This window comes from Anomaloglossus baeobatrachus, chromosome 8 (genome assembly GCF_048569485.1).
Source record: "Anomaloglossus baeobatrachus isolate aAnoBae1 chromosome 8, aAnoBae1.hap1, whole genome shotgun sequence".
In the NCBI taxonomy this organism is placed as follows: Eukaryota; Metazoa; Chordata; class Amphibia; order Anura; family Aromobatidae; genus Anomaloglossus; species Anomaloglossus baeobatrachus.
In genome coordinates this window covers 159,787,552-159,803,750 of record NC_134360.1, presented here as the reverse complement: position 1 = coordinate 159,803,750, position 16,199 = coordinate 159,787,552, and the positions used below count along the sequence as shown (strand labels likewise).

General features: G+C 46.0%; 1 protein-coding gene across 5 annotated transcripts in view; it reads left to right on the top strand.

Annotated features, from left to right (window-relative positions):
* PTPRC (protein tyrosine phosphatase receptor type C) overlaps positions 1-16,199 on the top strand; it is a 297,791-nt gene that overhangs the window by 115,997 nt on the left and 165,595 nt on the right. For all 5 annotated transcript variants that reach the window (XM_075322141.1, XM_075322140.1, XM_075322139.1 and 2 more), the window contains exon 3: positions 1,400-1,420. In XM_075322141.1, coding sequence (XP_075178256.1) covers positions 1,400-1,420 — 21 coding nt within the window. The remainder of the gene's footprint in view (positions 1-1,399; positions 1,421-16,199) is intronic.

The window sequence follows — 16,199 nt, the reverse complement described above, 5'->3', positions numbered from 1 at the left end:
TCATTGTGTTTGACTGTTTAAACTTTATTTAGCAGTGTCTTGATGTTCAAAACGCATCTGTCAAAACGCAGGTGAAAAAGAATGTAAAAAGCGCTGAAAACGCATCTAAAACGCGGTAAATACGCATGCGTTTTGAGCGCTAAAGTTCTGAAAAAGGCAACTTTGGTCAAATCAATTAAGCCCAAAACGTGCGTTTAGAACTGCAAGTAGGAGAACGCAAAGGGCGGTCTCAGCTTAAATGTTTAACTAGTCTTTGTTTCTAAGCGTAATTTAATGAAAGTTTATTTTTTTTTTTTGTCAAATGTGACCTAGCACCTTCATTTCTTACCTTAAGGGTTCACTCGCACCTGCGTATAAATACGATGAGTGCAATATGATAACAAAATCGGATCACACTGGCACCCATGTTATTCAATGAGGCAGTGCTGATCTGCAAGTTTCTCCTCGGGATGAGGAAAAAATGGCAGCACGCGGCGTATTGCCGTGAAAATCGGATGAAACTTGCCAATACAAGTCTATGGAAAATCGGAAGCCACATGGAGCCTCCGATTTTTCCGATTTTTACGATTTTTCCGGGGAATACATTACCATTCTGTAGCATAGAACACTGTAAATGGTCCTGTATATGATTGTAGAATAATAACTGCTGGGAAAAAAACACATCACACAGATGTCATACCGATACTAGGCGAGAAAAAAATCGCACACTCGCATAGCAGTCACATGAGATATATGGAATACCAAACGGATGTCATTTATCACACTTTTATGGATGAAAATCGGACTGCTTGTTTATATGCAAATGTGAGCAAACCCTAAATACAACTATAAAGTCCCACACTCAATGAGAATTGCTGGGGGAACTTTTATCTCAGTAATAATTACTATATACTGTATATATATATATATATATCTATATATATATATATATATATAGATATATATATATATATATATAGATATATATCTATATATATATATATATATATATATATATATATATAGATATATATCTATATATATATATATATATATATATAAAAAAATATATATTTATATATATATATCTATATATATATATGTATAGATAGATATATATACACACACACACACACGCAGGTGGTAATTATTACTGAGATAAGAGTGCCCCCTGCAGGCTGTCAATACAGATCTACATGAGAACGTATTTTCATTTCTGCTGTGGCTGGAATACAGTGTACTTTAGCTACATCTATTGGTGAATTTGCCAAATTGATTCTCTTTTTTTACTACTGTGACAGAGAAACGTTTCATTAATTCGGTAACAGGTTGAAATCTCAGGGTCAGGAATTTTTTACTTTATTAACAGATGATTATAATATGATCAGATGATAACATTCTTCTCTTTGTTTCTTTTCAGGACAATCAACAGTAACATCAGGTAATGTAATACTTCTAAAACTTATCATTGCTTGAAAGTTTTATATACACATAAACATATATGTGTGATATTGTATGTATTAAATATAGCTTCTTTACCACAGTACATTAGAACGTAAATATGCTGCATGTATATAGGTGTTCTGTATATATGGTATAGGTAAGATAAGCTTTACCAATTTTTGAAAGTTTGTTTTATAAATGCTTTAGTTTGCTACACTAATAAGGCCACGTGTACACATTGAGTATTTGGTGCATTTTTTACCCCAATATCGGTACGGCTACGTGTACACATTGAGTATTTGGTGCATTTTTACCCCAATATCGGTAAGGCTACGTGTACACATTGAGTATTTGGTGCATTTTTTACCCCAATATCGGTAAGGCTACGTGTACACATTGAGTATTTGGTGCATTTTTACCCCAATATCGGTAAGGCTACGTGTACACATTGAGTATTTGGTGCATTTTTTACCCCAATATCGGTACGGCTACGTGTACACATTGAGTATTTGGTGCATTTTTTACCCCAATATCGGTACGGCTACGTGTACACATTGAGTATTTGGTGCATTTTTACCCCAATATCGGTAAGGCTACGTGTACACATTGAGTATTTGGTGCATTTTTTACCCCAATATCGGTAAGGCTACGTGTACACATTGAGTATTTGGTGCATTTTTTACCCCAATATCGGTAAGGCTACGTGTACACATTGAGTATTTGGTAAGTTCTTTTTACCCCAATATCGGTAAGGCTACGTGTACACATTGAGTATTTGGTAAGTTCTTTTTACCTCAGTATCTGTAAGGCAATGTGCACTCGTTGAGTATTTGGTGATTTTTTTTACCTCAGTATTTGTAAGGCCACGTGCAGACGTTGAGTATTTGGTTAGTTTTTTACCTTAGTATTTGTAAGGCCATGAGCACACATTGGGTATTTGGTAATTGTTCCCCCCCTCAGTATTTGTAAGGCCATGTGCACACATTGAATATTTGGTAAGTTTTTTTTCCACTCAATATCTGTAAGGCCACATGCACACGTTGAGTATTTGGTGAGTTTTTTACTCAGTATCTGTAGTTTTTCACTGGCGTGTAAAACACTTACATGTCCCTCCGTGTGCCGTGAATTACGGCACACGTGGGTTGTCTAAGTGCAATCCGGGCTCCGTTCTCCGTGGCCCGTGATTGCACTTAGAGATTAACTCACCTGTGCGCGCTCTCCATGGTGCTGATCGCTCCCGCGGTGCAGCATCCGGCCGGCGCTGACCCCTGCAGCAGCTGCTTCCGGGTCGGCTGTGTCGTGCATCATGAATATGCGCGACAGTAATGAGCCGGCTCAGAAGCAGCAAGCTGCACGGGCTGCAGAGGACATCGCTGGAGCTGGGTGAGTAAAAATGATTTTTATTTTAAAAGCATGTTTTTTTCTGGCACGTGTTTCACGGACCACACCACTGCGTGGTCCGTGGGACATCAGTGATGCCAGAAAAAAATGGACATGTCTCCGTGCGGCAATCACGGACACGCGGGTAAGCCGCACGGAGACACGTGCAGTGAAAAATCACTGACGTGTGAGCAGACCCATTCATTATAATGGGTCTGCGTATGTCAGTGATTCTGGTACGTTTAAAAAAAAGCACAAACGTACCAGAATCACTGACGTGTGATACGGGCCTAAGGTCATATGTACACGTTGAGTAGTCGGTGAGCTTTTTTACGTCAGTATTTGTAAGGCCATGTGCACTACCTCATTATTTGTAAGGCCACGTGCACACATTGAGAATTTGGTGAGTTTTTTTAACTCAGCATTTGTAGCCAAAACCAGGAGTGGGTGATAAATACAGAAGTGGTGCTCATATTTCTATTATACTTTTCCTCTGATTGTCCCACTCCTGGTTTTGACTTATAAATACTGAGGTAAATAAACCCCTCAACAAATACTTAACGTGTGCACGTGGCCTTAAAGGGGTATTTGTATTCCCACCCTGGATGTTTAAGGCCTATCCACAAAAAATGCAAAACATATCTTAGGCCCCCTTCACACGCACGTGTCTCCGCTACGTGCTAGGTCCGTGCCCGCATGTACTGGAGACACGGGCACACGTAAACCCATTAAAATCAATGGGTTTATGTGCACGCACGTGTGCAGCCATTGGCCCGTGCCTCCGTGTGGATCAGACGTGTGCCCGTGTGCTCCACATGGATGCATGTCTGTTTTTCTCCGGCAGCACGGGTGTCACACGGCCCGCACCCGTACCACACGGATGTAGTGTGGATGCGGTCCCGTCTGACACATGCTGGAGAAACACATGTGTCAGAGAAAAAAAAAAAACTTTACTCACCTTCTCCAGCCCTCCTGTCTCTGCCGCTGCTGTCACTTGCTGCCAACCGCTGCTCATTATGCTCATTTAATATTCACTTCACTGTGGTTGGAAGCAGCAGCAGCGGGCAGTCGGCGGGGCCGGAGACCGAAGTTCAGCACCATGGACAGCGACGCCAGGGACAGGTGAGCAGAAAGTTCCGTTCTCCGTGTGTTATCACGGATAACACACGGAGAACACACATAGTGCCATAAACACGACTCACGGAGGGGAAAACGCACCTTTGACACGTCCGTGAAACACGTGCATGATTTTCACGGACATGTAAAGGGGGCCTTAGGCTGGCTCAGATACAGTATGTTCAGCGCTGCTTCATCATTTTCATAACTCATTTAACAAAAATGTTGGATGGAAATTGATGGAGGAACTGACCCCCATACTTGAAAGTTGCCAGTCCAAGAGAAGCTTTGTATATTTGTTTTGTATAGCCATACCGAAAAAACATGGATGACACATGGAGGGCACACGGATAATACACTTTTTTAAAAACATACACACATGTTAGTGATAAAAAGAAATAAGCATGGTAAAACGGAATCGTGCTATGCATACGTGTTTTTGTACGGATGTGTGAATGGGGCCTTAGAGGGTGCTGGCTGCTTCATGCAGCTAAAAAATGAATGGAGGAAACTATAAGGCTGAGACCCCACTTTGCGTTTCCACCTGCGTTTCAGGTGCTTTTTAGGTCCGTTTTGAGAAGCACCTTTTTCATGCCAAAAGGCATGCGTTTTGATTTTACAGCAAAGTCTATGGAAAATGGGGATCTCTAGACCGCACTTTGCGTTTTCAAACGCTGAGTTTAATTTGCATATTTTGTGGCAAAAACCATGCGTTCAAAGAAGCAACATGTCAGTTGTTTTTGCCATTTTGGGTGCGTTTTGCTAACATTGAAGTCTATGGGAAATGGCAAAAAACAAGATTCCTTCAAATTCCTGCGTTTTACCTGCTTTTTATGTGCAGAAAACATGCGTTTTGGACTACCAAAACGCATGCTTTGTGGACATTAAAATAATGATTTCATATGTCCCTTTACACACACACATAGTCCGACAATTAAATTAAAGAAAAATAATAATTTATTGCTATTTTTCCAATAAATAGTATATTACCTCTATAATTTTATTAAATATTTCTATTTCCTTAATTATTTCTAAAATTCTATATGTGTTCTTTTTTTTTCTCTTTTTTCATTGTGTTTGACTGTTTAAACTTTATTTAGCAGTGTCTTGATGTTCAAAACGCATCTGTCAAAATGCAGGTGGAAAAGCAGGTAAAAAGCGCTGAAAACGCATCTAAAACGCGGTAAATACGCATGCGTTTTCAGCGCTAAAGTTCTGAAAAAGGCAACTTTGGTCAAATCAATTAAGCCCAAAACGTGCGTTTAGAACTGCAAGTAGGAGAACGCAAAGTGGGGTCTTAGCCTAAATGTCTGGGATTCTCTCCATTTACTTTTCTGTTATAGATAGGTATGGGTGCCTATCAAAATGTCATAAATGTCCAAAATATGAATTCACCTTGAATATAAATGTAGCAGAAAATTGCACGAAAGAATACCGTGGAATAGAAATCATTTGTAAACATTTCTTCGTGGATGTTAAAAACAGTAAAGTTTGATGTAGTTAGAAAAACTTAGGCAAAGTCAAAGATAGATCCTAAAGAATGGAAAAGTATAAAAGAAACTTTTATATTTCTCTTCGTGTCAGTATCTAATCTAAATATTGACTAAACAATTATCATTAAAAAGTGCACAGTATGAATCAGGCCTACAGGGGCCACAATGTTAATGTCAGATGTATCTTACAATTTGGTAGCTTTGAATCAAACTGTTATTTATGAGGGTACAGATATAGTAATATTCAATCTCAGAAGATTGTTAATCACAAGTATCAACTGTCTGAATTCTATAATGAAAAGAACAATCATTTAAAGGGTAACCAGCATTTTAATTTTTATTTTTAAAATCAATATTACACATGAAAATAAGCAACTTTATAATAGATCTTATCAGAGAAATCTGCTTCTTTCTCTTCCAGAATTATTCAGTCATTATCAAAATTCTTAATTCTGAGGCAAAATCTGTATTCAGTGAAGACTTTCCATTAGGCTCCTTTCAAATTTCATTTTGCCTTACGTTCACAGGTCCCGTCGGAGCATCCGTCCGAACCGCCCCTCCCCCACTCTGCAAAGCGTGTTTCGAACACATGCGCCGGCAGGGCCATTCACTGTAATTGAGCACACTACGTTAGGCCTCCGACACACATCCGTGCCGCCAGTATGTGTTTGGTACATTTTTGCACGTTCCGGCGGCACGGAGACACGTACACCAATGCTACCCTATGGTAGCAGGCACACACATAAAACCACACGGATCGTGTGTCCGTGTCCGTTTGTACGTGTGTGCGTTTTCCAACATGCTGACATGTCCATTTTTCTCCGGCAGCATGGGTGTCACACGGCCCGCACCCGTACCACACGGATGTAGTGTGGATGCGGTCCCGTGTGACACGCGCCAGAGAAAACTCACGTGTCAGAGAAAAAAATAACAAATCTTTACTCACCTTCTCCAGCCTTCCTGTCTCTGCCGCTGCTGTCACTTGCTGCCAACCGCCGCTCATTATGCTCCTTTAATATTCACTTCACTGCGGCCGGCAGCAGCGGGGAGTCGGCAGGGCTGGAGACCGAAGATCAGTACCCTGGACAGTAGCAAGGACCACGTGAATATGCAAATTACCGGTTCTCCATGTGTTATCGCGGATAGCACACGGAGAACACACGTGGCCCGCACGTACCGGAGACACGTACTTACCTACACTTAACACGCAGGGAAAATACGTGTCTCGCGGCACGTGCGTGATTTTCACGTGAGTGTGGCAGAGGCCTTAGCATGTGCTCTGTTTTGTGCCATTTTTCCACATATACGTTTTCTGTAGACGGACACCCGAACGTAGTCGACTACGTTCGGGTGTCCATCTGCAGAAGGATCTTCCTCATACCAAAAATCTTGCTTTTTGGCTGAGCTGCAGCCTTTCAACAAGCTTTATTCAGCTTCTGAACAGCATCAGAACTCCAAACTTGACCACGGACTTCCTTGAAAAATCTATGTTTGGGTTCAAGCACTGTACACTAAGTTTCTGGTACGAATCTCACATTTTACAGTTTGGGTTTGCTCATCCCTAAGAATAAGCCCTCAAATGGCACTACATATACAGTATGAGCCAAATCATAGCCACTATATAAATAATAAGTCCTCACGTCCCGGCATGCTACATGAAAGACATGGTCCTCAATGGGTGTGTGGATTTATGTCATGTGGGCTGTACGCCTGTGTAGGCCACATATTGTCATTGACATTGGCTGGCCAGGACTGTATGACAGCTCGTTCCCACAAGAAGACCATCAGTTTGTTTTTAACAACAGTATTTTACTATACAGCCCTTCATCATCAACTTTATACACCAGATAGCGGGCATATATTTTCAAGGTCATTTCAGTTTTACAACACATCTTCAGACACATTCTCAGCACCCTCTAGGTTGTGCACAACCCAGTCTATAACACCACAGTCTAATCCGTGACAATCATTCTCCCTTTCTGTAGCTCTGCGCACAATTCAGAATTCATGTCTCTTCTCCTTGTAAAGGAAAGGGTGAGAGAGTAGGCAGTAGTGCCAAAATAGAGCTTTGCCCTCCTGAACGCTAGGGAAGACATCGCTTGAGAAAGTTAATTCGGTTAACGTATCAGTCTGTCTCATGTTCTGTGTCTTAATCAGCATTTCAGGATCCCACTATCTCTACTCCAGTTTCTTTTCTCAAGCCACAGGTCACCCACTGCATGTGGTCTTGATGACCTTCATGTCTGCTTGTGTCACAAACTGGGTCTTTACCAACTTTCTAGAAGGACACCGTCTCTCTCTCCCTGTGAACTAACCCTTCCCATTATCAGCTAGTCCAAACACTTATCCATCTCTGACCCTGTTCATTGTCTGTTCCTGGGCAAAGCTAATCTCCCTCATGGAACAGTACACAACTTACAGGAAACCATTATAAAGCGTCACACGGCACGTTATTTACAAAGACGCAAGACACAATTCACATTTATGTTCTTCAACCTGGCTTGGGGGAAAATAAAAATATTGGCCATCCATGGCTAACAATAAGAATTACCAGATTCAAAGCCATTAAGAGACTCGATAACTGTTCCAGTTAAAGATATAACAGGTGCAACTAAGGACCTCTGGCATTCGACTTCTCCTTCTCACATTGAAGCCCTGTCTCTTCTTCAGCCGATGCGAGCTGTGATTCTTCATGTGCTGGCTCAGGGCACATATCCGCCTCTGAGGCTTTAGGCAGATGAACATTAGCGGAGGCTCCGGGCATAGCCTAAATCACAAGTGTCCCCTGCACCATCCCCCTGCACCACTCAGTCAGCTGGCTCCTACAGCCCACTCCCAATGTCTCTTAGCAAACATCAGACCCTTTCATATTATGCTATTGACGAACCATTCATGAGTAGAGATGAGCGAACCGGTCCCGGTTCGGCTCGAGGTCGGTTCGCCGAACGGAGGTCCCGTTCGAGTTCGGCTCGTCGAACGTTCGACGAACCGAACTCGAGCCAATAGGAAACAATGGCAGGCAATCACAAACACAGAAAAACACCTAGAAAACACCCTCAAAGGTGTCCAAAAGGTCACAAACAACTCACAACACATGGGAAAGTGACAAGGACATATACTCATGTGAAAACAAAAGAGCTGGACAAGGAAAAAGAGGAGGAGACACAGATATATGAGTATATGCAAGGAAACATCGATTCCATTATTGTGCAACTTGAGCCCTGCTCATTTTAGGCTTCCAATCTTGATAAATTGCCTGAGCTCGCCACGTACGCCTTGGGGATCTTGTCGTGTCCTGCAGCCAGCGTTCTCTCGGAACCTGTCTTCAGTGCTGCTGGGGGTCTGCTGGCAGATAAGCACACATGTCTGTCCACTGACAATGTGGACATGGCTTTCAGAGGACTTTTCTTCCCCTGGGTCAGCCAGGGGACGGGAAAGGCACGCGTATTTTTGAGAGTGCTTCATGCAAAGCATCTTTTTCTTTTTCAAAAGGGGGCTCAACCGATGCCAGTCAAGTGGGGTGTGTGTGGCCCAGTTAGTGGCAACGAGGGAGACTGTGGTTGGAGTCCCCTCGCTGTGTTTCTAAAAGAACCAAGATGAACAAGTCATGGCTCTGAGGACTTTTCTTCCCCTGGATCAGCCAGGGGACGGGAAAGGCACGCGTATTTTTGAGAGTGCTTCATGCAAAGCATCTTTTTCATCTTGAAAATTGGCTCACCTGATGCCAGTCAAGTGGGGTGTGTGTGGCCCAGTTAGTGGCAACGAGGGAGACTGTGGTTGGAGTCCCCTCGCTGTGTTTCTAAAAGAACCAAGATGAACAAGTCATGGCTCTGAGGACTTTTCTTCCCCTGGGTCAGCCAGGGGACGGGAAAGGCACGCGTATTTTTGAGAGTGCTTCATGCAAAGCATCTTTTTCATCTTGAAAATTGGCTCACCTGATGCCAGTCAAGTGGGGTGTGTGTGGCCCAGTTAGTGGAAACGAGGGAGACTGTGGTTGGAGTCCCCTCGCTCTGTCTCTAAAAGAACCAAGATGAACAAGTCATGGCTCTCAGAGGACTTTTCTTCCCCTGGGTCAGCCAGGGGACGGGAAAGGCAAGCGTATTTTTGAGAGTGCTTCATGCAAAGCATCTTTTTCTTTTTCAAAAGGGGGCTCAACCGATGCCAGTCAAGTGGGGTGTGTGTGGCCCAGTTAGTGGCAACGAGGGAGACTGTGGTTGGAGTCCCCTCGCTGTGTTTCTAAAAGAACCAAGATGAACAAGTCATGGCTCTGAGGACTTTTCTTCCCCTGGGTCAGCCAGGGGACGGGAAAGGCACGCGTATTTTTGAGAGTGCTTCATGCAAAGCATCTTTTTCTTTTTCAAAAGGGGGCTCAACCGATGCCAGTCAAGTGGGGTGTGTGTGGCCCAGTTAGTGGCAACGAGGGAGACTGTGGTTGGAGTCCCCTCGCTGTGTTTCTAAAAGAACCAAGATGAACAAGTCATGGCTCTGAGGACTTTTCTTCCCCTGGGTCAGCCAGGGGACGGGAAAGGCACGCGTATTTTTGAGAGTGCTTCATGCAAAGCATCTTTTTCATTTTGAAAAGGGGCATCAACTGATGTCAGTCAAGTGGGGTGTGTGTGGCCCAATTAGTGGCAACGAGGGAGACTGTGGTTGGAGTCCCCTCGCTGTGTTTCTAAAAGAACCAAGATGAACAAGTCATGGCTCTGAGGACTTTTCTTCCCCTGGGTCAGCCAGGGGACGGGAAAGGCACGCGTATTTTTGAGAGTGCTTCATGCAAAGCATCTTTTTCTTTTTCAAAAGGGGGCTCAACCGATGCCAGTCAAGTGGGGTGTGTGTGGCCCAGTTAGTGGAAACGAGGGAGACTGTGGTTGGAGTCCCCTCGCTGTGTCTCTAAAAGAACCAAGATGAACAAGTCATGGCTCTCAGAGGACTTTTCTTCCCCTGGGTAAGCCAGGGGACGGGAAAGGCAAGCGTATTTTTGAGAGTGCTTCATGCAAAGCATCTTTTTCTTTTTCAAAAGGGGGCTCAACCGATGCCAGTCAAGTGGGGTGTGTGTGGCCCAGTTAGTGGCAACGAGGGAGACTGTGGTTGGAGTCCCCTCGCTGTGTTTCTAAAAGAACCAAGATGAACAAGTCATGGCTCTGAGGACTTTTCTTCCCCTGGGTCAGCCAGGGGACGGGAAAGGCACGCGTATTTTTGAGAGTGCTTCATGCAAAGCATCTTTTTCATTTTGAAAAGGGGCATCAACTGATATCAGTCAAGTGGGGTGTGTGTGGCCCAATTAGTGGCAACGAGGGAGACTGTGGTTGGAGTCCCCTCGCTGTGTTTCTAAAAGAACCAAAATGAACAAGTCATGGCTCTCAGATGACTTTTCTTCCCCTGGGTCAGCCAGGGGAAGGGAAAGGCACGCGTATTTTTGAGAGTGCTTCATGCAAAGCATCTTTTTCTTTTTCAAAAGGGGGCTCAACCGATGCCAGTCAAGTGGGGTGTGTGTGGCCCAGTTAGTGGCAACGAGGGAGACTGGGGTTGGAGTCCCCTCGCTGTGTTTCTTAAAGAACCAAGATAAACAAGTCATGGCTCTGAGGACTTTTCTTCCCCTGGGTCAGCCAGGGGACGGGAAAGGCACGCGTATTTTTGAGAGTGCTTCATGCAAAGCATCTTTTTCTTTTTCAAAAGGGGGCTCAACCGATGCCAGTCAAGTGGGGTGTGTGAGGCCCAGTTAGTGGCAACGAGGGAGACTGTGGTTGGAGTCCCCTCGCTGTGTTTCTAAAAGAACCAAGATGAACAAGTCATGGCTCTGAGGACTTTTCTTCCCCTGGGTCAGCCAGGGGACGGGAAAGGCACGCGTATTTTTGAGAGTGCTTCATGCAAAGCATCTTTTTCTTTTTCAAAAGGGGGCTCAACCGATGCCAGTCAAGTGGGGTGTGTGTGGCCCAGTTAGTGGAAACGAGGGAGACTGTGGTTGGAGTCCCCTCGCTGTGTCTCTAAAAGAACCAAGATGAACAAGTCATGGCTCTCAGAGGACTTTTCTTCCCCTGGGTCAGCCAGGGGACGGGAAAGGCAAGCGTATTTTTGAGAGTGCTTCATGCAAAGCATCTTTTTCTTTTTCAAAAGGGGGCTCAACCGATGCCAGTCAAGTGGGGTGTGTGTGGCCCAGTTAGTGGCAACGAGGGAGACTGTGGTTGGAGTCCCCTCGCTGTGTTTCTTAAAGAACCAAGATAAACAAGTCATGGCTCTGAGGACTTTTCTTCCCCTGGGTCAGCCAGGGGACGGGAAAGGCATGCGTATTTTTGAGAGTGCTTCATGCAAAGCATCTTTTTCTTTTTCAAAAGGGGGCTCAACCGATGCCAGTCAAGTGGGGTGTGTGTGGCCCAGTTAGTGGCAACGAGGGAGACTGTGGTTGGAGTCCCCTCGCTGTGTTTCTAAAAGAACCAAGATGAACAAGTCATGGCTCTGAGGACTTTTCTTCCCCTGGGTCAGCCAGGGGACGGGAAAGGCACGCGTATTTTTGAGAGTGCTTCATGCAAAGCATCTTTTTCATTTTGAAAAGGGGCATCAACTGATGTCAGTCAAGTGGGGTGTGTGTGGCCCAATTAGTGGCAATGAGGGAGACTGTGGTTGGAGTCCCCTCGCTGTGTTTCTAAAAGAACCAAAATGAACAAGTCATGGCTCTCAGATGACTTTTCTTCCCCTGGGTCAGCCAGGGGACGGGAAAGGCATGCGTATTTTTGAGAGTGCTTCATGCAAAGCATCTTTTTCTTTTTCAAAAGGGGGCTCAACCGATGCCAGTCAAGTGGGGTGTGTGTGGCCCAGTTAGTGGCAACGAGGGAGACTGTGGTTGGAGTCCCCTCGCTGTGTTTCTAAAAGAACCAAGATGAACAAGTCATGGCTCTGAGGACTTTTCTTCCCCTGGGTCAGCCAGGGGACGGGAAAGGCACGCGTATTTTTGAGAGTGCTTCATGCAAAGCATCTTTTTCTTTTTCAAAAGGGGGCTCAACCGATGCCAGTCAAGTGGGGTGTGTGTGGCCCAGTTAGTGGCAACGAGGGAGACTGTGGTTGGAGTCCCCTCGCTGTGTTTCTAAAAGAACCAAGATGAATAAGTCATGGCTCTGAGGACTTTTCTTCCCCTGGGTCAGCCAGGGGACGGGAAAGGCACGCGTATTTTTGAGAGTGCTTCATGCAAAGCATCTTTTTCTTTTTCAAAAGGGGGCTCAACCGATGCCAGTCAAGTGGGGTGTGTGTGGCCCAGTTAGTGGCAACGAGGGAGACTGTGGTTGGAGTCCCCTCGCTGTGTTTCTAAAGGAACCAAGATGAACAAGTCATGGCTCTGAGGACTTTTCTTCCCCTGGGTCAGCCAGGGGACGGGAAAGGCACGCGTATTTTTGAGAGTGCTTCATGCAAAGCATCTTTTTCTTTTTCAAAAGGGGGCTCAACCGATGCCAGTCAAGTGGGGTGTGTGTGGCCCAGTTAGTGGAAACGAGGGAGACTGTGGTTGGAGTCCCCTCGCTGTGTCTCTAAAAGAACCAAGATGAACAATTCATGGCTCTCAGAGGACTTTTCTTCCCCTGGGTCAGCCAGGGGACGGGAAAGGCAAGCGTATTTTTGAGAGTGCTTCATGCAAAGCATCTTTTTCTTTTTCAAAAGGGGGCTCAACCGATGCCAGTCAAGTGGGGTGTGTGTGGCCCAGTTAGTGGCAACGAGGGAGACTGTGGTTGGAGTCCCCTCGCTGTGTTTCTAAAAGAACCAAGATGAACAAGTCATGGCTCTGAGGACTTTTCTTCCCCTGGGTCAGCCAGGGGACGGGAAAGGCACGCGTATTTTTGAGAGTGCTTCATGCAAAGCATCTTTTTCATTTTGAAAAGGGGCATCAACTGATGTCAGTCAAGTGGGGTGTGTGTGGCTTAATTAGTGGCAACGAGGGAGACTGTGGTTGGAGTCCCCTCGCTGTGTTTCTAAAAGAACCAAGATGAACAAGTCATGGCTCTGAGGACTTTTCTTCCCCTGGGTCAGCCAGGGGACGGGAAAGGCACGCGTATTTTTGAGAGTGCTTCATGCAAAGCATCTTTTTCTTTTTCAAAAGGGGGCTCAACCGATGCCAGTCAAGTGGGGTGTGTGTGGCCCAGTTAGTGGAAACGAGGGAGACTGTGGTTGGAGTCCCCTCGCTGTGTTTTACATGCTTTTAGAAGGGCATGACATGGCTTGGAGGTTGACTTTCATCATCTGCAAACTGTTGGCTACCAAAATTCTGCCTTTCCAACAACTGTGGTTATAGACAATGAGGAACATACTGATGAAGATGAGACGCAGATACCCGATTGGGATGACAACTTAAATATTCGGTCAGGGCAAGAAGAGGCTCGGTCTGAGGGGGAGGGGAGTGCAAACACAACAATTGATGATGAAGTTCTAGATCCCACCTACTGTCAACCCACAGTCAGACACTCGAGGAGGTCAACAGAGGCGGTGGAGGAGGATGCAACCGACGTCGAAGTAACCTTGCGCCTTCCTGGACACAGTCGGAGCACTGGTAGCACGTCTACAACTGCATCCTCAGCCACCACTCTGCCTCTGAGCATTATTCGGGGTGGATCAACAGGTCGCATGGCCTCTAAGCCTTGCCTAGCCTGGTCCTTTTTTGACATAAAAAAAGATCGCCCAAATTATGTGATCTGTAACATTTGGCATGGTTATCTTACTAGAGGTCAAAACCTCAGCAGTTTGACAACTTCTTGCATGAATCGTCACATGAATAAATATCATATGGCCTGGTGGGAAGCTCACCGTGCTGCAATGCGGCCTAGCGGAGCCAACCATCCACCGCCTGCCCCTTCCAGTGCATTCCTTGCGCTCGTCATCTTCTAGGACTGTGGGGACAGCTGTCACACCTGTTTTTCCACCCACAACTTCCACCACTGTAACCGCAACAGGCAGTTTGCTTGGTAGGTCGTCAGTTGGTTTGGAAGGGGAAACAAGTGATTGTGTACAGCTCTCTCAAACATCGATAGCACCAACGTTGGATGAAGGCAACATCATGTCTCCGCCTGCACTTTCCTCACAAACCTGCATTTTTCCAGGGACACCCTACTCAACACCGTCTACACACAGCAGCCAGTTCTCTGTCCCTCAGATGTGGTCAAATAAAAGGCCACTTCCTGCGACCCATGACAAAGCTAAGAGGTTGACTCTATCCCTCTGTAAGCTGTTGGCTACCGAAATGCTGCCTTTCCGCCTAGTGGACACACAGGATTTTAGAGACCTTATGTCTGTCGCTGTGCCCCAGTACCAGATGCCTAGTCGCCACTACTTCTCTAAGAAAGGTGTGCCCGCGCTACACCAGCATGTCACACACAACATCACCGCTTCCTTGAGAAACTCTGTGTGTGAACGGGTGCATTTCACCACCGATACTTGGACCAGTAAGCATGGACAGGGACGTTACATGTCGCTGACTGGCCACTGGGTAACTATGGTGATAGATGGTGAAGGGTCTGCTGCACAAGTCTTGCCGTCCCCACGACTTGTGTGTCAATCCTCTGTCTGTCCAAGTTCCGCCACTGCTTCTGCATCCTCCACCTCATCTGGGTCCTCCACCTCCGCCCCAAGCCTGCCTGGTCAGGCCACCAGCGTTCTCACTGCGCAGAAGGAATCACGCACCCTTCATTACTATGCTGGCAGCAGAGCGCAACGGCATCAGGCGGTCTTTAGCTTGACATGTCTTGGGAATAAGAGTCACACAGCTGAGGAGTTGTGGTCAGCTCTGCGGTCCGAGTTTAATAAATGGTTGTCTCCACTCAACCTGCAGCCTGGTAAGGCCGTGTGCGACAATGCTGCAAACCTGGGTGCGGCCCTTCGCCTGGGCAAGGTGACACACGTACCTTGTATGGCTCACGTGTTGAACCTTGTCGTCCAGCAATTTTTAACACACTATCCCGGCCTAGATGGCCTTCTGAACAGGGCACGAAAACTGTCTGCTCACTTCCGCCGTTCAAGCGCCGCAGCTGAGCGACTTGCATCGCTCCAGAAGTCTTTCGGCCTGCCGGTTCATCGCCTGAAATGCAATGTGGCGACACGCTGGAATTGAACTCTCCACATGTTACAGCGACTGTGGCAGCACCGCAGAGCCCTGGTGCAATACGTCATGACGTATAGCCTGGGCCAACGAGATGCAGAGGTGGGGCAGATCACCCTGATGGAGTGGTCTCAGATCAAGGACCTAGGCACCCTTCTGCACAGTTTCGACATGGCGACGAATATGTTTAGCGCTGACAATGCCATTATCAGCATGACGATTCCAGTCATTTACATGCTGGAGCACACGCTAAACACTATTCGGAGTCAGGGGGTGGGACAACAGGAAGGGGAGGAACTACAGGAGGATTCATATGCGCAAGACACAACAACATCACCAAGGTCCAGACGTTCATCATCACCAACGCGGCAGGCATGGGACCATGGGGGACAGGGATCAACAAGGGCGCATGGTAGCAGGCGAAATGTTGAGCAAGGTGCAGGAGAACATGAAGAAATGGAGGACGAACTGTCCATGGACATGGAAGACTCAGCGGATGAGGGAGACCTTGGTCAAATTTCAGTTGAAAGAGGTTGGGGGGAGATGCCAGAGGAAGAAAGAACGGTTAGCACCTCTATGCCACAAACACAGCGTGGACATGGTCCGCATGGCTGCGCAAGACACATGAGTGCCTTCTTGTTGCACTACCTCCAACATGACCCTCGTATTGTCAAAATTAGAAGTGATGATGACTACTGGCTTGCCACACTATTAGATCC